The 24,641-nt window shown below is 43.0% G+C and overlaps 1 protein-coding gene across 1 annotated transcript; it reads right to left on the bottom strand.

Moving 5' to 3' along the window:
• Positions 1–357: 357 nt before the first annotated feature.
• LOC144103678 (metalloprotease mig-17-like) lies at positions 358–24,311 on the bottom strand. Its single transcript, XM_077636337.1, has 10 exons — positions 24,221–24,311; positions 21,635–21,688; positions 19,802–19,929; positions 15,058–15,129; positions 14,153–14,210; positions 10,684–10,792; positions 8,310–8,480; positions 6,558–6,687; positions 3,736–3,858; positions 358–438 (listed from the first exon to the last, which is right to left on the bottom strand). The coding sequence occupies exons 1-10, from the start codon at positions 24,309–24,311 to the stop codon at positions 358–360; spliced, it is 1,017 nt and encodes a 338-aa protein (XP_077492463.1).
• Between the last annotated feature and the right edge of the window lie 330 nt (positions 24,312–24,641).

The following is a 24,641-nucleotide window of genomic DNA, read 5'->3' as shown; positions in this document are numbered from 1 at the left end:
GATAGGGCCCGCTAGTGTCTCCTTCATTTCGAAACGAGTGAAACACACGAGACAGAAAGGCAAGAGTCTGTTCATATTACAGACTTATTTGCATAGTTGCATATATTGCCCGTGTTGATTGCGTGCCCCAATCTCCCTACGGTTGAAACTGTGAGCCAACTCAGGCTTGCCACACAATCCGCAAGCAGTAGCTTATATTCCATTAATTGGGTAGTCACGACTCCACATTACCTTTTTCGGATCCCTCACAATTATGTGGTATGTGAAATTTACTTATATTAACAGAACTTAAGTTGTGATCTGTTTGTCTGGTTAAGGATCGCAATATCTTCGGGAAAAAAGACGCAGCCATTTATTTTACAGGTTGCGAGCGCTGGCTGCTGCAGGTGAAGTTGAGCTCTCCCAGTTCTTATCTGTGCATACAGCTTTTCTGCATGTCTGGAATGAAATACGAAGCCATGAGAGACCAAAATACAGAAGGTTGAATAAAGCAAAGCGTACATCAACTAGGGTAGATAAGTCTTTATAGAAAAATTTGCTAACGGTGTCATAACATAAAAAGGTGTACCTGAAAAGACAAAAGCTTATATTCTAGTCGGCGTTGTCGAGCATGGGCATTTAGTTTTTAGTGTTGATGATCGATCAACATTACAACATCGACCTCAGCCAGTAACAGCCTGGCCAAAAATACAGAGTAGTGTTCACGTGGATGAGCTCATGATCCGTAAACAAGAGATCTAAAAGCATATACTCAATTACGCCTATTCTTCTAATTCCTTAAACCTTTGCTCCCAATTATTAGTTTATTGTAGGAAAAAAAATGCTTGCATCCGCACCATATATAAGCACCACCTATTAAATCCGTCATTTTGAGCGTTTAGATGCATTTGGTCTGGCATCCAAATTAGCGACCTACCATTACTGATTGTCATTTGCCACTACTGGCGTGAATTGAACAATACAGACCATGCCAGCAGTATTCAAATTGTAGTAAACGAAAGGGATTCGTGAAAGCATTCGACGCCTTATGCAATGGTACGCAACAAATATTGCAGGCATTTATCATACAACGTAGCGCCAGCACTTCAGCTTGCCGCGCAACGCGCGCCGCTAGAGCTAGAGCCGGGTGGTAGGTGTTGTCTTTGAGAAAAACTTCTTGTGGGAGAGTCGAATCGTGCGACGGTGAATAATTCAGGAAACAGTGACGACTCGTAGGCGTATTCTTTAACAAACAGACAAGGAAAACTGTATTAACTTTACGGATACACAAAGAGTGGTCAGACGGAACACCCGGCACAAACGTCTCACTTCCTTGCCGTCTAAAAGGCCACTGTCTTGCCGAGAGCCCGAGGGGCCCGGCCGCTTTCCGCTGCCCCGGCCGTTCCGCTGCCCAACTCGCCTCCCGGGCGCCGTCGTCGAAACCCGATCCCGGGCCAGACACCGGCGCTCCAAAAAACTGGGAGTGTCCCCGCACTGCTCCGGTCCCCAATGGCACCCCGTCGCGCACACGTGCGTAGGAAACACACGCACACAAAACTCAAAGGAGGGCACACTGGCGACGAGAAACACAGGCAGCAGTAAACGATACCGTTCGTGGAAGACGCACTCTCCCTTCCCCCAAAAAAGACAGAATACACAGCAGTAGGCACGCGTCGCCTCAGGGCAGTCTCGGCCATGCACACCAGCCGCGCTCAGTACGCGTGGAGCGGTTGCGTTAGTTACAGACGCTATTCTAAAAGGCTCTCATGTTAGGATACTCTGGACGCGTTCGCCATACAATAAGGAGGTTTTCCTATGTAGCAAGGAAGTGAGTCACTTTTCATTGAACGTGTGTAAAATGCTTGGAGGGAGACCGAACCATCGAGTTCGTTTGATAGCATTTCATTGTTACTAATACTACAGTGCAACTGCTTGGTTTAGGCAAAGAACAAAACGCAGTGTATTTTTTGGCTGAACGGCCCCTAATGTAATAATTCTTTCACAATCATTCATAGCGCAGCTGTCAATGGCTGGAGCGTTCATTGATCAGCGAGGACGGTGGTGGTGTAACCAAATGTCATGACCATGGATAGTGAAGGACGAACTATGCTCATATCCAGCTCCTAATATTGCGCTAGATTGTGCAGAAGAGAAAGGCGGAAACAAGGTGCTCAGATCTGCCTGGCCTTCTCCGCACGAGTGCCTTTCTCATATCTGCAGCTGCGAATGAACAGGAGCTGCGACTGCTTTCAGCCGCACACAACCTCTTAAACGTGGATTGTGAGCGCAAAACTGGACACTGATAGTGCGATCGCTCTACTCAGTACTGCCTACATAGAGTGCACGCTACTTCTGCAAAACTAGCCACTAAAATTCCCAGCCTATCACCTGTCGAGATTATATGCAAGGGTTAAATGCAGTGCAGGAAAAGTATAGCGCATTGCGGGACCATCCACTGGGTGCGAATCTGCTGCCCTCTATGAATGAGGCGGAGCCAGTGGCGCCCGGTAACGTGGCGAACTTCGCGGGACGGAATTGGCGATTTTTTCTTCCATGTGGGATGGCCTTAAGAAATAAATTAAGAATGAAGATGATTTTTAGGTAACAGCGCTAGTGGCTACTAGTCATGAACGCCACCCCTAGGGGTGCAGCGGAGGTCGTTTGCTGTAAGCCAGCGTGAAGCGAAGGTCTACACCGCATGTCGTTGCAATCCCGCCCTGTGTTATAAGCCTTGCTAGTTTTCTTTGCTTTCGGTGAATGGAACGGAATAGGTTGACGCGTTTTCTTTAAGTTTCGTATCATGTTCTCGGTAAAGTTAGGGCTCATGATCTTTTGGTTCTGCTCCATGGCCTCCTTCAGCTTCGTGTCACGTTGAACCGGATTTTAAATTAAATGCAGTTTAATTCCGCCGGGCAATAAAACCATTTCATGATTACTAAACAGTTTGCGCCGCCATATTTCCTCAATGGAAGCGTATTGAGAATTGGAGCAGCGGTGGCGCTACTAAGTCCTGTCCTCGAACAGGCGAGGTTGAAGCATTCAGCCAGATTTGCGAAGCAATAATACTGGTTAAAAAATCAGGTCAAAGCAACAAATTGAATACGTAATTGAACAACCTTGCTATAGTTACGAGTTTCCATATGCCTTATATGTTGGCGTCCGCAGCTAAAGTACTATAGTATGTCATTTCTGCGTGAAATTCCAGCGCGGAAAAGTGAGTGCTTTAACAGAAGGGAGCATTTTACGGTGCCCGTACGGAGTAGGAACAACGAGTAGGTGGATGGACGCAAACCGGACATGTAGTATGCAAGACGTATGCTGCTCAAAATGACAAAGACAGAAAGTCGAGCTCTTGGGCGAGTTGGCTACTTGTCTTAGGCATAGTAGCAGCGCAAAAAAAAACACACACAAAAGAAGAGCAACTAGACACCGAGAGACACGCACAGACGCGCTGTGGTTGTCTCTCGGTGTCTAGTTCTTCTTCTTTTGTGCGTGTTTTTTTGTGCTGCTACTAAGCCTAAGACAACGACAGAGTTAAAAACGGCAGTACGAACGCTTGGTTGCGCTTAACTGTTCATGTTGTCTTCGTTAACATTGTCTTTTTCAATCTAAGCAGCGCTCGTCTTGCATCTGATTACGTTCTAATTAGCCCAATCTGAAGCACCTCGGACAGACCGAATTTGCGAAAATGAGAGGCTAAAATATCGTTAAATGCACTGCTGAATTGAAAATGAATGCGCGCATATTTGTGCTTACCTTGTTGTCGGAGCATGTCATTCCGTCTAACAAAGGTAGAGTTATACAGGAGTTTTTTTTCAGGCTGCAGCATTTTACTTGACAGTTTATGTACTCTGTCCGCTTTTCAGGAATATTGAGTAACTGAAAACATGAAGCAGTAAACACATTGAAGCCTTGCCAAAAAACTCAACAAAATTCAGTTGTACTAATAGGTGAGCCTACATGCAGCAGTGCATCAGTGGAAGACACTTGCCTGTTGATCCTAAGGTAGCGACACCGAGTGCATATCTCGGAGTTTGGTTAGATGGAAGCGAAATTGAAAAACACCTATATGTGTGTGCTACACCAGCAGATGTTAAAGCACCCCAGATGTTTGAAAACAGTTTCTATAAAACCCTACATTACTACGTCCCCCTCTAACTAAGGGCAGATGGGGGACCTTAAAACTCACATTCCATACACACTGAGTAGTCCTTTCTGTACTCAACGGGAACGCACTTATTGGTCGATCTGTGAGAAATGCATCACGGGCTAGAAGACTTGTTAGACTTGAGAGGAAGTAACTGCATCATGTGGTACACTTTAAATGGAATTCAAGACTAGTGCTACGCCTTAGAGATAGGAGCACAAGCTAGATAACATGCTATACAATGGCTAAGAACATGCTAAGATTACAAGTTAGGTACCCATGGTTTAAAATGTTAGTTCTGAAAATGGAGGATCTAAACCTTTTCAGTACAGAGGTGAGTTGTGTTCACTTGTTTCTTGTGCATGAAGTTATTAATTTTTTATTGCGTATAATTAATCGTTATTATTAAACCACTCACAATGCGAAATTTACTGAGATGCATTTTTCTCCGCTCTAAACGCCGCCTCTAGGACTATGTTAACAAGACATTTGTTGTGCTCTTTGGATGCACAAAAACCTGCACTGTTTATTTGATGTTAGCATGTAACTCGGTACACGGCCAGACAAAAATGCGCTACACTGCTTTCTATTCCTCAGTGATTCGTGGAAATTGGAGGACAAGGTTGGTCATTACATTTTTAATACCCTCAGGGCCAGTGGGGATTACTGAGGGGAGCGATTCAATAAATAACACAATAAAGAAATTCAAGAAACTCAACAAAATTTAAAAAAAGATACTTGTTAGGCGCATAATTATACAATTTTATCTATGGTACTTCTAAAAAAAGTTGACGGTATTCAATGACGGTGATGAGTGTGAGCAGGCGGTTCCCTTCCTCTGACGTGCATAGAAGAAAACTGTGGGAACAGCAGATAGTGTGGTAAGAACTAATTGCATCTTTGTTAGAGTTATGAACACGAGCAGAACGATAGGACAGATTAGAGAGAAGCTGACTGAGCAGGTGGGTGTTTGTTATGGAAGTATATTCGTTGAAATAGGGAGTGGTACGAACAATAGCTGTGCGAGGGAAGTGAATGTTGACGCAGCGTTGGTTTCTTTGCAGAGATACTTTCAAGCCCGAATGTATTTATGAATAATGAAAAGAATAGAATTATTGTGAAGTTCGAGTGATTTAGTTAGTTGGCAGAGCTTCGGTCCCAATCTGAAGAGTAGTTTAGCGCAGGAAGGAAGGAAGGAAGGAAAACGTTTATTGAGCTCTAGAGAGTAGGTGAGGAATTTGGCGGAGTCAGATTGTGTCTTCCGTCTTCTTAGCAATGGTCGTCTGCCCCTAGTCCAGGGCTCCGCTGGATGCCGCTGCCAGCTGTGCTGGCCGGATAAGCCCAAGTTGGACGTCCTGACGGTCGCTGGAGAGCATTCCTTCCCATTGCTCAATCACTTGGGTTTGGTATTTTTGGTGCCAGCTCTATTTGCTGGCGCGGGCCAATTTTTTGTGAAGAAGTAACTTTAGTGACACAGCGGCAGAAGAAAAATTTCGCCGTAGGTATCCGAGCCGTCTATTAGTTTTGAAAATTAAGAGACCATGTTAGCGTAAGGGTAGCGTAAAATGTTTGTGATTGAACGATAGTGTTATTAAGATGGTAGACAGGTGGACATGCTCAGCTGCGAATGAAGGCAATACATTTCATTTATCATTATAAAGTGTCATAAGCCCGTGACCGCATGAATAAAAGAATAGCGTTAAGAAAGAGAGAAAAATGAAGGGCAAGGCAGAGAGATTTACTAGGCGACACCCGGTATTCTACCCTAAACGTAGGAAGTGAAACGGAGGGAGAAATATAAAGGGGAGAGAGAACAGAGAGCTCACTATTTTACGCGTAAATAAACCATTACTAGCAGGGTACACCGGGCACACACTGAAAGTTTACAACCTTGAACTCAGTCCCGAGTCCTTCAGGAACTTGAGAAGCGCTTTCACAGCTGTCTTCTACGATGAAGCTTTGCTCTCGCAGCGCAACGCAGTCATCGGAAAGGCGATACATGTAAGAAGCAACGTGACGGAGTATGTCGCTAATATAGAGTAACAAAATGAGGAAACCCAACACATGCTTTGGGGCACTCCAGAGTTGACAGAGCTAGAAGATGAAGTATGATTGTTGCAAAAAAACAAGCTTAGAACGGTGACAAAGGAAGCGTTCTAGCCGAAGCGTTCGATTTTGTGACTCGTCCCGAACTCCCACCTAGCGATGAATCGCGAAGCACGGTTGGCAAAAAGTTTCAACCCTAGATGCATTCATCCCTAACCGCCAGTTATCAGCACCCGTAAGAGGTGGAATCACTATTGTAGCGATCATTTATCTTACTACGGACAGCTATGAACATTACACATGGCTGCAATAAAGCGATTTAGTCACTGCTAACTCCTAGTATTTAAACACCTATTGAAGCACACAAAGGATTTATATTACATACGTCGTAAGGTTGCCATTCTTCTCCTAGTGTAAATCTGCACAGTTGATGAGCCGTAATATTTTTTCCGGGATAGTCAGTAGTTTTCTCATATGCTTCACTCGTAACGTTAATGCAGCTCATCGGGAGCTTCCTGCAAAAGAAAAAAAAACGACCTCACAAGACATATAAGAGTCATTAACGCGAATGTTCAGTGTCAGCTGGCGTAGTCTGAAGGATTGCGTAGCGGACAGCTTGCTTTCAATAGATCTTAAATGGATCAAACTAACATGCTCTACGAGCACATGACACTTCCTTCTATAGAGACGCTATCATTTTGTAACGCGCACAGAAACTGTAGTTCTCAATGGCTTCCACCGCCACGGAAGTTATCCACCACTCTCCACGGAATAAGGCATGGAAGGCGTGGCAACAAATATCACACCGGGTCTCGTCACTCGTGCATCTGGGAGAGAGGGAGCCGGCACTAGAGGCTGATCTCTATCTTTGCACGCCGCTAAGATCGCGGTGCAGAGAAACCGGTCAGCCCAGAACGTTGACAAGGAGTTAGGAGAGGCAAATTGTGCAAAAAATTAGAGCTATATCGGAAGTTGGATGCATGTCCAAGGATATATGTAGTTGGTGTCATAAACTACAAACATCAGCCCATGCAAGACACCTGCACGCGGAAGTTCGTAACCAGTTTACGGAGAGCAGAACCACCCCCCCCCCCAAAAAAAAAACACAAATATATCAATGTTTTTTGGTTCCCGTAGACATTTAGTGTTTTCTGCTTCGCGTAGAATGTACTGTTCTTGCGCTCAAATCTCTCGTGGCCAGCGGAAAGCTGGCTCTTACCAAATGAACCACCAGATAATGTTCACTACGTGCCTAGTGAATGTGATCTATCCAATCTCATTGTCCGGCGGCAAAAGCTATATTGGGCAGACTGGAGGGTGCCTAAATGAACGGCTAAGGCTGCGCTGAACAACTTTTGGCATGGGCAAGAAAAGAGAATTTGCCTTTCATGTCAAGGACTACCGCCACTGTTCCTCTCGGTTTTTCCTCGCTAGTATTATCGCTCGGGGAAAATCAACACATGTCCGTGAGCGTCTGCAAGCCGTTTTTTTTTTTCAGGAAGAATTGGGAGACATGTATTAAGCGATGCTTCAGTTTTTTACCACCGAAAAGGAGCGTCAGTTTTTATTTTCATAAGTTGTTTCCATCACCTGGGCCGAAGTCTGGGCTTGCGCAGGAAGCACATATAAATGGTTTCTTCACCAGAATGAATCAGTTGTGAGTCCGGTGTTGTTTGTGCATATGCCTCCTATATCTTGTCCTGCGTCCGTTTTCTCTGGTTCCACCTTGTGTGTGTTATGTAACAATTAGCTCAGCAATTTACGCTCTGGAAATCATCACTTCTGTGATATTACGTAATTTCAGTCCCCTTCAGCAAAGACGGGAGCCCCAGCACCGAGTCACCAACACCGTGTCTGACTGTAGCACTAGCATTTCCTGCTCGCATGCTACAGCTCGGCACGATCATATAAAGATCGAAGCATGCCTTCGGCCCGTTTAAAATTTTTGTATATAATGCACCTGCGTCAAGCTCGCAACGATGCCCTTTCAAACTCGCCCGAACATCGCTCTAGAGCAGGAAGAAGTGTGAGAGAGTGCATTGTTAGAAAAGAGGAAGCTGTTTAGCAGCCGCTCTTGCGAAGCGATGACATGAAAAACTGCGTATCTACACGTTCATAAGACAGAAAATTGCAATACCTGTAATGCTGCTGAATTTGGCGTATACTGCAGTTGGAAAGCGAATACTTTCTGAGGCCTAGAAGCTTTCCACGCCCCATCAAGTAGCCTTCACTCGCAGGACAGGTGGTTGCTCCTGAGTTCTTGGAGGGGCTTCTAACAGGACGAGAATCATCATGAGAAGCACCTAAGCTGAAATCGCACATGACATGGGATCCTGATTAGCGATTACTAAACACTTCTTAGGGTACTTCACCAAATTTCAGATTGCAATGTAGAACGTGACATTAACGGTGCAGGGATACCTCTAGAATATAGTAGTCTGAAAGAAAATAGGGTATTCTGATTCAGATATTTAAACACAATAAAAAAAATTGCTCCCAAAAATCAGGGTTCGCTTTCCCTGTCCTTGTTATGATGGCGAAGATGATGACGACGATGAATTTTTATGGCGCAAGTGCATCTGTGGGCAAAGAGCGGCATGACACAAGGTATTTTCGACTTCTAAAGGTTGGGTCAGAGATCCATTCCTTAAGCATTTCACCCTAAATAAGCCGAGCACCAGACCAGGGGAACGCTTGTACCCATTGTATTACCGGTGGGTACCCGGCGACACTGGGGATCGAACCACCACCTCGCGCATGCGAGTTGGATGCTCTACCAGTATGCCACCGCTGCGGTGTGGTGGCCTAGTGCCAGAAAATATTCCAGAAAATTTCCCGGAATATTTTCTGCTATAAAATACGTGGCCAGTATTGCCGAAAGGTTTGAACAAGGTTGCAAAGCGTTAGGTAGGTTAGTTCTGTTTTGATGCTGAAATATATACCCAATTGCGCCTTTTTGTCGTAGTTCACTACTCTGAAATATTCAGAAGTTTTGTTTACTTGATACACTGACGTTAACGTTACCCATTCTTGAAAACTTCCTTCTCGTGCGCGCTGCTCTAAAACATGAATGTCCTGGTATGACTGTAACGCATGCCATAGATTAATTTTTGTGTAAGATCATTGTGGCTAAATTTACTCAATATATGGGAGCAGTATGCCGGCTGCGTGAGATCAGTGAAACAGTGTTAGGCAGTTCTTCCTGACTCGTAGCATTTGGGAGATTTGGCATGAGTTTAACAGTAGAATCGCCGTCGCAGCAGTCAACAAAAGAAATTAAGTGCCTAAGATGCTCTTTTTCAGCCTGGTTGGTAGTGAGCAGGATAAAGATCTTATTATTTCGCTGATCATCAGGAGCGCTCAAATGTCCTAAATAAGTACATGTAAGTTTTACGCGAGTGGTAGAAAAAGCTAGAACACGATTATTTCAACATATGGTGATGCATATATATGTCCTTGCTAACGCTCGCAACAGCGCAACGTGATTGCAGAACTATATACTTCAGCTAGGAATTTTAAACTAGTTTAGAAAGCAGACTGAGGTTCTCGAAAATTAGAAAAAGATATTTGAAGCCTCTTCTAGAGCTCAAGTTTCTCTATGCTTTAAAATTTTTGATAAAATTTCAGACACACTAAACTCCTTGATTTTGAGAAGGCTGTAAGCCGGCATATTTGGCTGCAATATTCTTGGATTCTTTTTGACTACCTTTGAAGCCTCAGATAACAATATTATACGCAAGCCATTTTTGAATAAAATATATTATCCTATGAGCAAATCGTGTGTAAAGAGATCAATAGTAAAAAGGAAGGAAACGCCGTAAAAAGCGTGGTTTCGGCCTGCTATAATCTCAAACCAATGCCACCTCTTCTTAACAACATTACATTTTATAGCTTGTATGTCTCTTGCCCAGCTGTCGTTTACTCCGGAATTACTAATTGTTCTACGCACAAAACATAAAATCTTGGCATTTTCACGGTTATCCTGCATTGGCATGGATGTCAGGTACATGTTTGCATTTTTGTTTATTCATTGCTTTTCAAATCAGGAAGGAAAGGTCAGTAAGCAGCACCAGAGACCCTGTTTAAAATTAGGGTAGGTGTATACGCAAATCTACCTAACTTTATGATTATGCACCACCTTGAGCGTGAATTTCTGAGGAGATGAACGTGAAATTCCAGTGTAGGCAATTTCACGAAGTCGTGTTTTGTAGCAGGCTGATTAGTTATTCGGCTATCATATATTCAGCCTAAAAAGAAGCTCGCCCCTTGGATCCTTTCTGTGGCAGCCGCAGTCTGATGCATTCAAGCAGGAACCACGTACGCGACAAACTCTTTATAAAGACCTCTTCGCTCAGAAAATTTTCGAGCCCAACTTTGCACCGTCGTTCGCAGTTTTAGATTGCAGCTGCTAAGATTTAATGTGATAAACTTTGTACGGTGGAGCATTGATTGGCGCCAAACATCTGCAATGTTAAGCAATACATAGAGTAGGTGTTTTTTTTTTAACTTACATATGCGCCAGCTCATGGGCTAATGTTTTGGCTGCATTGTAGGAATGAGGAGTGTCCTGTACAATTCCAACTCTTCCGCTTTTGCAAACAGAACCCGTTGCTGCAGCTCCTGAAAAAGTTTCTTCAATTATTACCCATAGACTCTGATGTTACGCCTCCTGCCTCAACTGTTGAAGACAATTATTTGGTGGTTTTGACATTGACCAATCTAATCTTCGTTTTCAAAGCATATGTAGAGAATAGATCAGTTTAAAAACAAACTGTTAGACTCCTACTCTACTCGCGCCAAAGCGCAGTCAAGCATGATGCAATTAAAAACGGTCTTCATTCACTGCTCAGCGCGTGACTTAGATTATCGGCACCCTCTAGCAATTCTAAGCGGCGCATACCTCCGCATATCACAAAATGAAACATATACTAATAATACAATTTGTTTAGAGAATATTTATTATAGTTTATGTCTTGAAATTGGCACGAACAAAATTTTCCAAGCTTAAATTTGTAACATCGAAACGAAAATCTAAACCTGACGGTTTCAGCTTTGTACCGCGTTTTGAACCCACATTTTGTAGTTGTATATCAAGGGACGGTTCCAATTCTTATTTTCAGAGAGGTGGATAGTATTCGAATAACAGTTCTAACAGTTACCTGCAATATAGCTTTTGCATACCACCAATAAACATCATAAATGGTGGATCTCAAAGCAATTACGTTGCTCTGTTCCCCTTTACTGATAGCATACCGTTGTTCATACGTGTTTTGTGGCGCGGACACAAATATTTCCGGAGTACTAATGAGCACGACTCACATAGATGTTGGCCCTAGTCTGGTAGCAATAGAGGCACCAATAACCTCAGTTGCCTTGGCCATACTTATCTAATGGGCGTCAGAGTCCCGCAGTAATTACCGCTCTCAGTCTGCGTGAACAAAGGGACACGCTTGTAAATTTTACACTTCCCATAGTACGGACGCCATACTAGGTGCTTGTTCAAATTCTTGGCCTGAAATCTGGCCAATATTGGTGGAGCAGATTCCTTAAAAACGTAACTTACCTTTTACTTTCTTGCCTTTGTTGCCTTTTATAAGTGTGATTGCATCCCTGAAATTTCAAAGGTGTATTGGCTTCGGCAGGTCCAATTTTCTCTTCATGGAATTTTATTTATTAATTGAAAACACTATTTCCGTTTATTTTTCTCGGCGCTCATATGTGTTGGTACTGTTGGTGCTGGCGTGAATTTAATTTGCTATTCAGGGCAGAGAAAATGATTCTCCTATGATGATTTGCTTTAAAATCTCAAGTTTTGTAACGTTTATGAACTGTAAAAGCCACTGGTTGCTCGCTGAACTCCGTCAAAAACATTTCAGTGCATGACAGGCTGTTACAACCTGCGTACAAAAGGTCAAATGAACAAAACTAATTATATAGATGTATCTCGATTGTCTGCAATAGGATACGTCGCTATGTTAATTGACTAAAACTGTTCTCTACGGAAATCTTAGTTTGTATGCCTCTCAGGTATACTCTGACAGGAATAACAAATCGATGCGTTCTTAATAGTGATGAAGAGGTGTGAAGATTAGTGGGTTACAGTAATACTGAACTAGCTCAAGTGTTAGATGATACAGACTACTGAAAGAACTAGAAGCTTCTAAAGATGGAGGTAGTCTGAGAAGCTGTGCTGTATCCGTACCATTTTGGAATAATTCAGATGATAAAACAACTAAAGTTGGGGGTCTCGGAATAAAATGATATATAGTACACATCATAAGATGGCGAGCCCTAGATTGCAACAAAATTACAAAACATTATTCAGTAAAGCTTTTTATCGACGGCAGGTTGCAACGGTGAGCGATGAGCGTCGAATAAGTATCAATATGGGCATTGCTTACAAATTTTAAATGTACAGCCTCTCCTTCCCGGACCGGAAGTACATCATAATACACACTTGGCTGTTACAAGATTTTAAAAAATGACATCACTTCTGCGGCGCATGTACCATACGAAGTAAGAGAGCTATCACTGTGGTCCCAAGTAGTCTTGTTTTTGAGAACTGCGTAGGAACAGGTGTGGTCTGAACAGACTTCCAAGTTCGTTCGTTCGTCAAAATGAGACTTAGGATTCCAATGGCTGAATAGCTGAGAAGTCTTTGTTGCATTACCACAAAACTATTAGAAAAATTCATTTAAACACGCAACCATTCGTGTTTGCATGGGACTGAATAAATAGGTTAAGCCAGTATATATTTCCGGAGGCCCACTGGACCGGGACAGGGGGGACGGAGAAAACACACATAAGAACAACTATTGTGTCTAGGGCTGGAACATACTTGGCGCACAGTCGTGGGACCACCCGGAGTTGAGAACTCTATTTTTGTCAACGCAGACGAGCCGAACTTTTGCTCGGGTGAGACAAATATAATTTAGGTTGTTTTAGATGAGATATTGGACTCTAATGCCTCCGGCTATTAAAAGTAAAATACTATTGGTGATTCAGCATAACAGGTGTTTTCGTCGATGAAAAAGTAAGCACAGAATGACCGGCCCCGACCGCATATAGATTTCCCGTACGCTTTCTGGGGCGGTGGTGCAAGATACTTCTCTAAACGTTCTAACATATCTGAATTAAATTCGTTTGAAAGAAAAGACCGTTTTGGCTTGGCCGGCGGAATGAAGCGAGAAACAACTAAAGTTCCAGGATTTTGTGAAACAGTGGCAATGAGAAAATTGGCATGTATTACTAGCTCAAGGAAATTAAAAGGTCAGCTTCAATTTTGCGTAGTCTTACCTTGTGAAAAGTATCACAGCATCGCAGATGTCAAAACAACCATTCTTCAAAAGCGCCGCTAAAGCCTTAAGTGTTTTGACGGCATCCACATAGTTATGTTTTTGGTATCGAATAAGTTCAGGGTCCTGCCAGCAGAAACATTTCGTTATTGCTTGGTCTAGGAAGCGACTCATCGTACTGAAGGTTTCAGAATTGGGAACATCGATGAACACGGACGCAGTTGCATTCGACGAACGAGTGATCCACTTGATCTCAAAGCTTGCATCGCTAAACTGTATAACCATTTCTTCGTGAGAACGAAGCAACTGGCAGTTAGAACCATCGACAATCCCTGCAGCTCTGTCTTAATGCGCTCTGTGTGATAAAATCATTATGGAACATGACATTTTTCATTGGATATTGCAGGCGTTCTTATATGTAAGGCTCCCTAAAGGCGCGGGTTCGATCCCGGCCGCGGCGGTCAAATTTCGATGCAGGCGACTTTCGAAAGGCCCGTGTACTGTGCGATGTCAGTGCACGTTAAGGAACCCTAGGTGGTCGAAATTTCCGGAGCCCTTCACTACGGCGTCCCTCATAGCCTATGTCGCTTTGAGACGTTAAACACCCTATTAGCCATAAATTTATATGTACAGGCACGACCATAAGTAAACGGAGCATGCGATTTCATTCTAATGGCAAACATGCCTTCCATATAGGGACAGAAGAAGCACAGTTCGTCCATGAGAAAGCGCACTGGCGTCCCCTACCAGTATGAACACAGCATTGCCGGCAATTTCAATTAGACAACGCGTGAAACATTTTGGCACACGATAGCGTACTCTGTTTACTTTTATCCGCGCCTGTACGGCTGAGTCTCTAACACAATGTGTTCTCCTTAAAACTGAATGACAATTTCCGATGTGGTGCAGGTATATACACCCAATTGCGTATGTTTAGTGTCTGATGCCTAAGAGCTGTTATCGGATTGCTCCGCTGTCTGCATACTATGTGCGTACTTTGTACGGTTAGTCTTTTACAGCGAAAGCTGTTGCACAAAGTCCTCCTACGAATTCCTAATTCACAGCCTGGACTGATAACGTCCAGTGACGTGACTAGTAACTTGGACGTCATAGTGTCCCGCTCTGGCTAGTGAGTGTTGACAATCAAGTGGCCAACCACGCAGTCAGCCACGTGCCGGCCACGTGTTCAAGCGCCTATTGCGGGAGCACGACGAGGGGATTGAATTAGGTCAGCGCGCTACGCAGCAGAACTTAATTACTTCTCAGTGTTCTATGCGGAGCAAGAGAGAGGGTTTGACATGTTGTGCAATAATAGTTATCACACCAAAGCGGGAACCAGGAAGACTCGAAAAGAATAATGACGACACAAGTGCTTGTTCATCGCATACGTGTAATAATAGAGCCTTTCCGCAAAGAAAAGAAGCCAATGATTTCACAAATAGCATAATATATACTACACCATATCAAACCGTATCATGTTATGCCATGCAGCACCAAGCGCACCTCAGTATTCTGCACCATTGCTTAAGAGAGATATTTTCATGCAGTGTTACATTATTGGCACATAGTAAAGTGAAAAAAAAAACTTACGTGACGTACAGTCAAGGCTTTCAGTAGGAAGTCTATTCTGGGGGTTGTCATACCTTCGTACCTTAGTTTGACCTGGAGTAAAAAAATGATGTCTTATATAATATTTCAAGTGTGCTGCTTGGTTCTGCTGCATGGTTCGAAGCCGACCGCGGCGGATGCGTTTTTATGGAGGCAAAACGCTGAGGCACCCGTGTGCAGTGCGATGTCAGTGCACGTTAAAGATCCCCAGGTGGTCGAAATTATTCCAGAGCCCTAGACTACGGCACCTGTTTCTTCCTTTCTTCTTTCACTCCATTCTTTATTCCTTCCATTACAGCGCGGTTCAGGTGTCCGGCGATATCTGATACTGATACTGCACCATTTCCTTTCCCCCAATACATATTATTATTATTATTTTTATTATTATTATTATTATTATTATTATTATTATTATTATTATTATTATTATTATTATATTATTATTATTATTATTATTATTATTATTATTATTATTATTATTATTATTATTATTATTATTATTATTATTATGCTGTAACAAATGAAATGAAGTAAAATTTCAGCTGTTTGAAAAAAATTATTGTTATGAGCAGCGGGAAAGCATGAAATGCCTGGGAACTTCTTGAGCCACTGGCTATGGCATATCGTTTTCAGGCATATAAAGATAACAAACAAAACGCGATATTTTTTAATTAAGATTAAAGGTATCTAAACGTTTACAGGCGGAAATTTTTCATTTCCGCATGCAATAATTCTTAACGTGCTTTGGGCATAAAGTAGGGAACATAAACTTGAAGATTTTTATTAAAGCTCGCTCTACGTAGCAATTATTTCCTTTTTATAGGTCAATTGCCATTCCTCATTTTGCAAATATGTTAACTTTACCAAGTAATTCACAAAGGAAATAATGTCAAAACAACATAATGGAAGCACCTCTCTGCCATTTTTTTTTTGCAGGCAGATTTTGGCACCAAAATTATTGTCAAATTTGTTTCCACTTTTTTCAGCGTGGAGCATATCTTGATATTAAAAAAATTATACGTTTCCTAGGCTCTTAATTTATTAAGTACTGGTAATTCATATTACCGTTTCAACATATATTTACACCTTGCAAGCAATTTGTTACATGGGCTTAAAAAATGACCCATTGTGTGCTGTTCTAAATTTGAGGACTTTCTTTCATAAGGGCAGGATATACTATTGGCACGCACAACAAAAGAAATCTTTTTTTCGACCAACAGATAAATGACGCCTGAAAGAAGAATTCTCGAAATGATTCAGGTTGCATTTCTCCAAAGTATCTCTTCATCATCATATGTGGTCTGAATCTGAGCCGACATTGAAATCCAGTGTTTTCGGAAATTTACCTGCGGTCTGGCATCCAGGTGCCACCCTAACGCTCCGTTCAAAGTCATATTTGAACCGACAGCAGCCCGACCATTGAAGGTCTCATACTTTATGCTCCATCTCACTATGGCATCGCTGCAGCAGTACACATAATGTGCTTTATATGATATTTATTGGCAGTGGCATTACCTGTTAATGACTACATCGTCGCTGTGATAACCTAAGGCGTCAACTGCGGCCGTGGGTAGCTTCTGCGAAGAAAAACTAACCGTTCATCTTGGGGCAGTTTTGAAACCACCCTAAGACTCGCACCTCTATCGATTTACTGATCTCACAATGCCACCTTTTTTGACTATGAGAGACTGATAAAGTAGATTTCAATTTTTTTAATATTCTGTCTTTATTCACAACATATTCGTGCATTGCTTGTTACAGGCTTTCAGTGGCTTCTATATATTTCAGCAACTTATACCCTGCATGTTTACGCCATGAGCCGTTTTGTACTGTCCACTCTGGACCTTTTTGTGACTGAAATGTGAAGACTTTTCAACGACCTTCCTAAGGGTGCCCCATTCATGCTGATCAATTGCTAGTCTGCCGCTTAAGTCGGGAGTTAGAAAAGCTACACGAGCCGCTGTGATAAGTTCTGTGTTTCTCTTCGAGCGTCCGGTTCAGAAAGTGGAGGTACTCGGTAAGTGTAGCCTAGCTGGTGCTGGCTCGGGCAAGACGCCTCCTGCTAGCATCCACAGCAGATCGGGAAGCATCTCCTGAACCGGAATGCAATGGGTGTTGTGGGTGACACTCAACGTGCTCGCGAAGCTCACCGTCTGCATAGGTAATAACCAGTTGTGCTCGCTACCGAGCGAAAGGCTGATCGACAGGGGGCAGAGACGAAGGAACAGCCGGTGATAAACGTTGTGCGCCCGAAAGAGCGTAAGAAGCGTCAGAGCTAAGAAGCCCCCGCCTCCACCGACCAGCTGCCCTCGAAGCTGCCGTGATTTTAGAGCGCTTAGGTTGAGCGCATCATGCATGAAGACTGTTTCAGCTCCTCGGGCTCTGTTAGTGACCAACTTTGGTTTCATCACGATGTGCGGTCTTTGTTACCGCGGATTTTGGCTATGCTGCTGAAAGGCTTTCCCTGCTACGACCTGAACGCATTGAAGACTTGCTCTACGTGTCAGGATGTCATACCTGCTGGAAATTTCCTCTTCATCAGAGCCCGGAATTTTTGCTTTGCAAATAAATAAAGAATCAAGACGCAGAAATTCTTACTACTGATTTCAATCAAATGCTTGAAATGAAAAAAATGGCCACCTTGACTAGACTACGGCATGGTTAGTATGTTCTGCTAAACATGCTGCATTGACTTCTCCGTCGTTGCCTGGTCAAGACCACGCAGATGTTGATACATGGAACTGGAACCCTTAAGAAGCCACAGCAACATTCACGAATAACAGCTCACATAGAATGCTGAATATTCGTAGTAGAGTTTAGCCAACATTTTGTTATTACAACAGAGGACATTGAGTAGACATCCTCGGTGCGGGTGTTGCTACCAGATGACAACAGCGACATGAATTGTAGGCTGCGCGCCTGCTAGTGCTAGTTACCCAGCTTCTCTTACGAACAAGGTTCCCCGGGCTGTTAATTGCTGCGGCGAATGCGAGATGGCCTCAATCGTCTGTTACCGGCGAAAACATGCAAATTGATGCATAAAGACTATGGTCGAGAAAAGGAACGAAAGTTAGTTTTATTGGGTGTGCCGAATTTTTCTCTATACAAAATTCGGCAGCAGGTTACACATTTCTCTTACAGACGCCCTTCTTTAAAGCATGGTTAACATAATATTGCTGCAATCATAAAATGAAGAGGTTAGAGAGTATTGTAACTGTTATGAAAGCGAACTTAATAATACTCTTTTCTCCTCCTTGAACTGATCAAAACGTACACGTTCAGAATTATTCGAATATTACTGAATATGACCTTAAGATTTCTAAATCTTTTGAAATGATTGAAACAAATATGGATGAAGAAACATCGTGCGAGGTTTTAACCTTATTTAAAAAAAAAGTGCCGTCCGATGTTGCACTGTATGTTACATGCTGCCACAATCGCTCTCAGCGGGGCAAAGGGTTCAGCGTCACTATCAGAAATGGGCATCCTCACGAGGGCGAGCCCTCATGAGGGCGTCCTCACCCTCACCTCGTGATGATTTCACTCGGTGACGTGAGGGTGAGGGAGGATGGGGGCAAGAATATTCGTGAGGACAAGGGTGACGGAGGAAAGACATGGTGAGGGTGAGTGTGAGGGAGGGCCATGGATTCAAAAGTGAGAGTGAGGGAGGAAAAGTAAAAATGAGGGCATTTTCCCACCTCTGGTCACGATGCGGTCTAATCACGCAGGAGTGCTTTTAACGCTCGAACATGGCCTGCAAGATTAGGCGACACGGCATGGCTCGGGCAGTTTCAGGCAAATAAGCCTTGACGCCCGAACTGGCAGGCCTCGGCACATACTGAGGTCTTGTCCCTCTCAGCCACTTATATGTTTAGCTAGTTTAATCATCTCTCGCCATCAGTAGCGAACAGTAATTTTACCTTTGCGCTTAACGTTGTGGTCATATTGCGTACCGCCTGGTTGAGATCAGTGTTTGATTTGTCTCCAGCTGTAGCAGTTAACCGTGTTATAGTCGTACCGCAGCGCCACCACCGGCATTTAATTGTTTCTTAAATTTCGTCATTTTGTGCGAATATTCGATATTTATGCCAATTTTCAAGAACTATTCATTTGGGGTTTCATTCGGCCACATCACTATGACTAAATCATATCAGTATTCCATTCGGTCATATCACTATTCGATTCGAATTCGATTCGTTCATGTCACATCTCGATTAGTATTGTGTTTGTTTTTCAGCTGCGCTGTCGGTATTGTTTCGGGAGCAAAGCAACACTATTATAACCCGATTCGGTTTGCATGAAAAACTTTTCTCACATACTTCAAAATTTGCTGGTTTTCCATGAAATTTGTTGTCCACCCTCATAACCGGATACTATTTGGAACTAAACGTGATGGGGCAAAGTCAACAAGAGCTTTAGGGTAGAAGTGAGATGATAAAATCTGAAACTTCTAAGGTGAAGTGGTTCACAGTTGCATCCCGCTTATTTCTACCAATAGCGGAGATCAGAAATCAGTGTTGAATTTTTGAAAACGAAATTCCATTCGGCCCTATTGGATGTGAATGATCGAATAAATAATGAAATACCTGAGATCTAGATGGTTGTGTTTGTGTTCAACAACTGAGGGTGCGTCCAAGTCGACAGTTGGTTTGGTTCTTTTTATTGTGCAGTGATAATTGGATTTTTGAAACATGCCATATTTCTCATGGAAGTGGGAACCACGTACCGAGTTCATCATTGCCCCGAAGTAGGCAGACAATTGAACAAAGTCGCCGAAGGCCCTCCGGTACTTCTGGGTAGTCACAAAGCACACCTCGACGTGGAAAATTTCGGGACGGTTTTCTTCCGTTTGACCTGTAAGTTTAAAAGTCATGTTTGTTTAGAAAGAGCCTAGTTAAAGTAAATTAGTGAGCAAAATAAACAGTGCAAGAGGCCACCACTCCTTACCATTCTCAGTTAAGGAGTAAGAACACATTAGGTACTGCTTACGATTGGGATTGTTGGAAGATTATTCAGGACTTTCTCTCCATGGAAATGCAAGAAAATGGATACACACATCAGAAACAGTTACGCGTGTTCCACCTAATTAAGTTATATTCTGATGCAGCGGACGTGATGAAAAGTGATGAAATGCGATGTCATTGAAGCATTCTGAATGATGTTAGGTGTAGACGATGAGTTTGTGAGCAATCCTTCGATTGGTGTCAGCCAGATGGAGATAAACGTTTTTTTTTTTTTTTTTACGGGATCATAAAAAAGTTGTGCATTTCACTAACACTCGCGCGAAACAAAGGGTAGGGGAGATGTGCTCGTTCACAGATTGTATTTAATTATTACCATCTCTATTCATTTCTTCTTTAATTTCTGATGGTGTGCACAGTCCAGATCCTGGTTTTCTCCGTGAATCTATTCTTTTATTGTCACGCCGAGTACCTGTGTTTGCTACTTTTTATGTGGTGCATTGGAATAAAAGTACAGTTGGTGCATGGCGCTCGCCTGTTCCCGTTTGCTACCCGGGGCTATGTCGGTCTTCATTTATTTCTAAGCAGCGCAGCCCTTAAATAGAAAATATTAGTAGCCTTAAACATTGTTTGATGTATTTCTTAGTGTTTCTAAACGTTTTTTAACTACGAGCGTTTCGCCACACACATCCAGGTTCGAATTACAAGTATAAAAAATTTAGCGCGTGGTATATCTTCAGCATTGATTGCATTGTCTTTTGCTGGCCGTGCGGGAGCCCACGCTGATACAATCTTGGACTATTGAAAAAAAAAAAAGTTGCGCTAACAAGACGCGTCGAGCTCAAAGCTCCATCGTTATGACTGCTTTAAAAAAAAGCACAAGGCTTAACTGTATATTATCACCATCACATCTTCATTAAAATGTTGGTTCTCACAGAAAAGATAGCGCAGCACTAGAGAAATACCAACATGCGTGTGGATGTTTTTGTTTTGTTCCCGAAAGCATATTACGTCAGTGGTTAGTTTCCAACTTGCCTAGGCCCATAGGTTTCAGGTCCTGTTTTCGCCTCTGGCAGTTCCTGTTTTATTATGTCAGATGATATTTTTTTTCCTCTACTCTAAACGTCTCAACGAAGCTGCCGCTGAAAAGACATGGCGTTCATCTAAAAATAGCTGTGCAGTGCACTGGTGCTTTTTTTTTCGCGTCCGCGCAATCCTGATACCGGGGCTCCGTAACCGACCATTTGTGCTGCTAAGCCACCACAGCGCATACTTCCAGAATCTTTTAGAATCTTAAGTGAGGATGCAGCAAGGGTTTTTATATTTTGGCTTTTGCCATTTTTTGTCCAGTAACTGCCGTGTGTTTCATTGCGATGTTTTTTGATCTCAGGGCAATTTAGCAACTACTCTTGCCAATGCAGAACAAGTGAAAGTGTGAATATCATAACTAACTGCCTAAAAAATCAACGGGCTTGCTTATTTATGAAGTTGCTGATTGAGTGTTGTTTATAGGGCACCTGGTACAATGAGCGCAGGTTCATTGTAACCTATGCGGCTATTTCAGCGAAGAATCCAGCCGGATATAACTGAATGCTTACCTGAAGTGCTGTGCTCCTCTTCCTGTAAGTCTTCCTGTAAGTCATCTCCAAGATCTGAAAGCAAAAGCTTTCTATCGTAAAATATAGATGCGAACATATTCGGTGGTCAACCAAAACCATACTATTATAAGGAGATGTTGATAAGGACACCATGCGCGTCTGATTTTTGTGTGCCCTGTATACAGACTACAGCCTGCATGCAGCCAAGTAGAGCTTGCAAACGCAATGCTGTGGAAAAAGTTTGCCGACAGATAAAAGAAATTTCACATATTTTAGTTGGTATCTCATACATCAGGCGCCGGAAAGAAGAACTTTGCGCCAAATCGGGTCTGTTGCCTGCCGGTTCTTGGGCAGCGTCAAGGCGATGGGGGCGATTTTGATGTTAGTGCAAGTCGCCGCTAAAGCAACCCTTCAACATGCGTCAGCTGGGGCGTTATAGGCCGCCTTCCGGTGTGCCACGCCCTTCGGAAATTCGGTAACGCTTGCTAGGAGACCGCTTTCTTTGTGGCTAGAATTGGATACTGGCTGTCTTAATAGCATAAATATAAGGCTCATGACTAGTGACAATAAAGAATGGCTGGTCCTTAGATAGCTACGTAAAATGGCTGACAGACAACATTTCGAGAACCTCGCTGCAATTTGTGCATGTAGCAGATTTAAGTAGGCGAAAGTTGACACGTTAAAAATGGCAGGGGTCGCCATGAGGATTCCTTGAATTGCTGGAGAACGGCATCAACGCTTGCATCGTAGGCATCCGTGATGAAGCGAAGTGGCACACCGGGTCGCTTATTGCCAACGAGACCGACTTGGAAATCTTCGCCTCAGTTGCCCGAAACACAGCCGAGGCAGGACGAGAACACACAAGGGGATAAGTATTTCCTCTCTTAATTGACTTGCAGTATGGTCTTCAACGGCCGAACTAAAGCAGCGCACTTGGAACAGAACATCAGAAGATATTGACGGGCAGAAACAACTCAAGCTCCTTGTAGATAGAACTCAGTTACGAAAAAATTAGCTGCGGTTTAACTGCTGCTGAACCTGGTTAGACAGCGAAAGCTGTGGTGCATCGGGCCAGTAGACGCAGCTTGGCGTCTTTAACGTTGAGTGCGTTCCGGACACTCTATAGGCGGCGAACCGACCCTGACACCCTGGCAGGTGCAGTTAAATTAGTGGTTGATCGCGAGAGGTTGGTCACCCAATGAACGCTGCGGCATATTCTGCCGCCCGTTACAGGCGAATCGAAAGGTAAAGGTAAAAGGTCAAATGGTGCGACACCATGAATGGCCACATATGTTGAGGCATATAGCCACATTTTACCCCTAGCTCACTCGGAGGTCAACTGACAACGCACAGCGAAATCAGCTGTTTCGGCATAGTATGCTCGCAGGTTGGCGTCAGCCGCTGGAACCGCGTGTGCTCCGAAAAATCCCGCTTCACTTAATACTGCTGCATCAGCGATAGATTTGTTTTCAATGCCTCAAGCACCCGTGACTCTCACGATGATATTACATCGTGGGGATTTCATTTTTACGAAGAAACTGCGCAACCTCAGCACGAAACGGGGGCACCTGTCCGCCCTTAGAGTTCATTTTCCGCTTCTTTGGTGACTGTTTGTTCCTTCCTGGAGCCGGTTTACGCATAGCACTGATGTCATAAATTATATTTCTGGTTTGTGCAGTGTCTCGTCATCATATAGACAAGATTTACTCGGCCCCAAAACGAACTAACTACAGGCCCAGTAGAAATCGCGGTACCAACCCCAGTTCAACGGTCCTTAATAGCACAGAGGTGTTCGCGAAAGCCATTATTGAGTTCTGACTGGTCCCAAATTGTCTGAAACGCCTTCTTAAATACTTTATTGTAAAACCACAGGATTATAGAGCCCTTTCAAGCAATTAAGGGACAAGCCTTGTTATAACGGACCAAGAGATTACGAATTACTGACTATATCAAACTGTTCCTCTCTGAAACGAACACATGCATTTCTTACTTTATATATCAAACGTGGTTTTCCATAAAACGGATATATGTAACAGCCGAACGCCAAGTTGTGAGTGCCGATGGCAGGTGGCAGGCTTTGCCTCACCACAGGGTTGACTAATGGTGATGCGGCCGGCATTCGTTCCATGGTTCAGGCTTTACCTTAGATATGCCAATAGCGCCACAAAAATTATAGCAGCGAGAACAGCTGGTAGCACGGCGGCAGTAATGTTTGACGAGGAACCATCTTTTGAACCTAATTTAAAGAAAATATAGGATACGTTAAATTGTATCTCATTTAAGCTGTAATTTCAGATATGGATTGGGGAATGAAGTCAATTAAATCAAAGACATAGAGAAGCCTAGAGGGTTGGAACTTAAGCTCAAGCATATGATTTTCCCCACATACACAAAAAGAAACTGTGAATCATACAATGACGGCCACTGTTCAAAAAATGTAAAAAGCTTATAGAACTATACGGAATAATACTTTTCGCACTCTGTAATATCAAGACTGTAGAGCTGCTTATTGAACAAGAGAACAGACCTTTCTATGTTTTTCATGATAAGGTAAACAACAAAAAAGCCAGAAGATTCAAGGCCTACCTGCCATGGAGATGGCAGGAATCACCGCTGCGGACGTTATAACCTCCTGAAAATTGACACCCTCAAATGGCCCACGACATTTTGAAGACATTCGTTCAAAAACTATTTTAGAAAGTACTGAAGCCAAAGGTGTGTAATACGAGGAATCTTTGCCAATGCTCCTACGCCTGGTATAACAATAGAATAATGTTCGACTAAAATATGTAAAGGCTTTGGGCATCCTACAATTCCCATAAGTGCTGTATAAACAAATAGTCATAACCAATATACTTTGTCGCATTTTTTATCATTTTCCTTCAAAACTGTCGCGCAGTAAAAGCAATAGTGAATCTACTATACGTCCAGTTTCTTATCATATTTCTCTGAACTCTTTTATATTCAACAAAATTATGCAAATAACATTTAAAATGTATCATGAGCT

The sequence above is a fragment of the Amblyomma americanum genome, chromosome 9 (assembly GCF_052857255.1).
Source record: "Amblyomma americanum isolate KBUSLIRL-KWMA chromosome 9, ASM5285725v1, whole genome shotgun sequence".
Taxonomy (NCBI): Eukaryota; Metazoa; Arthropoda; class Arachnida; order Ixodida; family Ixodidae; genus Amblyomma; species Amblyomma americanum.
This window is presented reverse-complemented; position numbering and strand designations above follow the sequence as displayed.

What these genes read in the sequence shown, in the direction of transcription:
- LOC144103678 (XM_077636337.1), bottom strand. Translation starts at nt 24,311, where the DNA reads ATGTCTTCAAAATGTCGTGGGCCATTTGAGGGTGTCAATTTTCAGGAG. An exon ending in TCCTGCCATCTCCATGGCAG is followed by an intron (nt 21,689 to 24,220) that starts GTAGGCCTTGAA and finishes TTTTGCTTTCAG; the next exon opens with ATCTTGGAGATGACTTACAG. An exon ending in CAAATTCAGCAGCATTACAG is followed by an intron (nt 6,688 to 8,309) that starts GTATTGCAATTT and finishes TTTCTTTTGCAG; the next exon opens with GAAGCTCCCGATGAGCTGCA.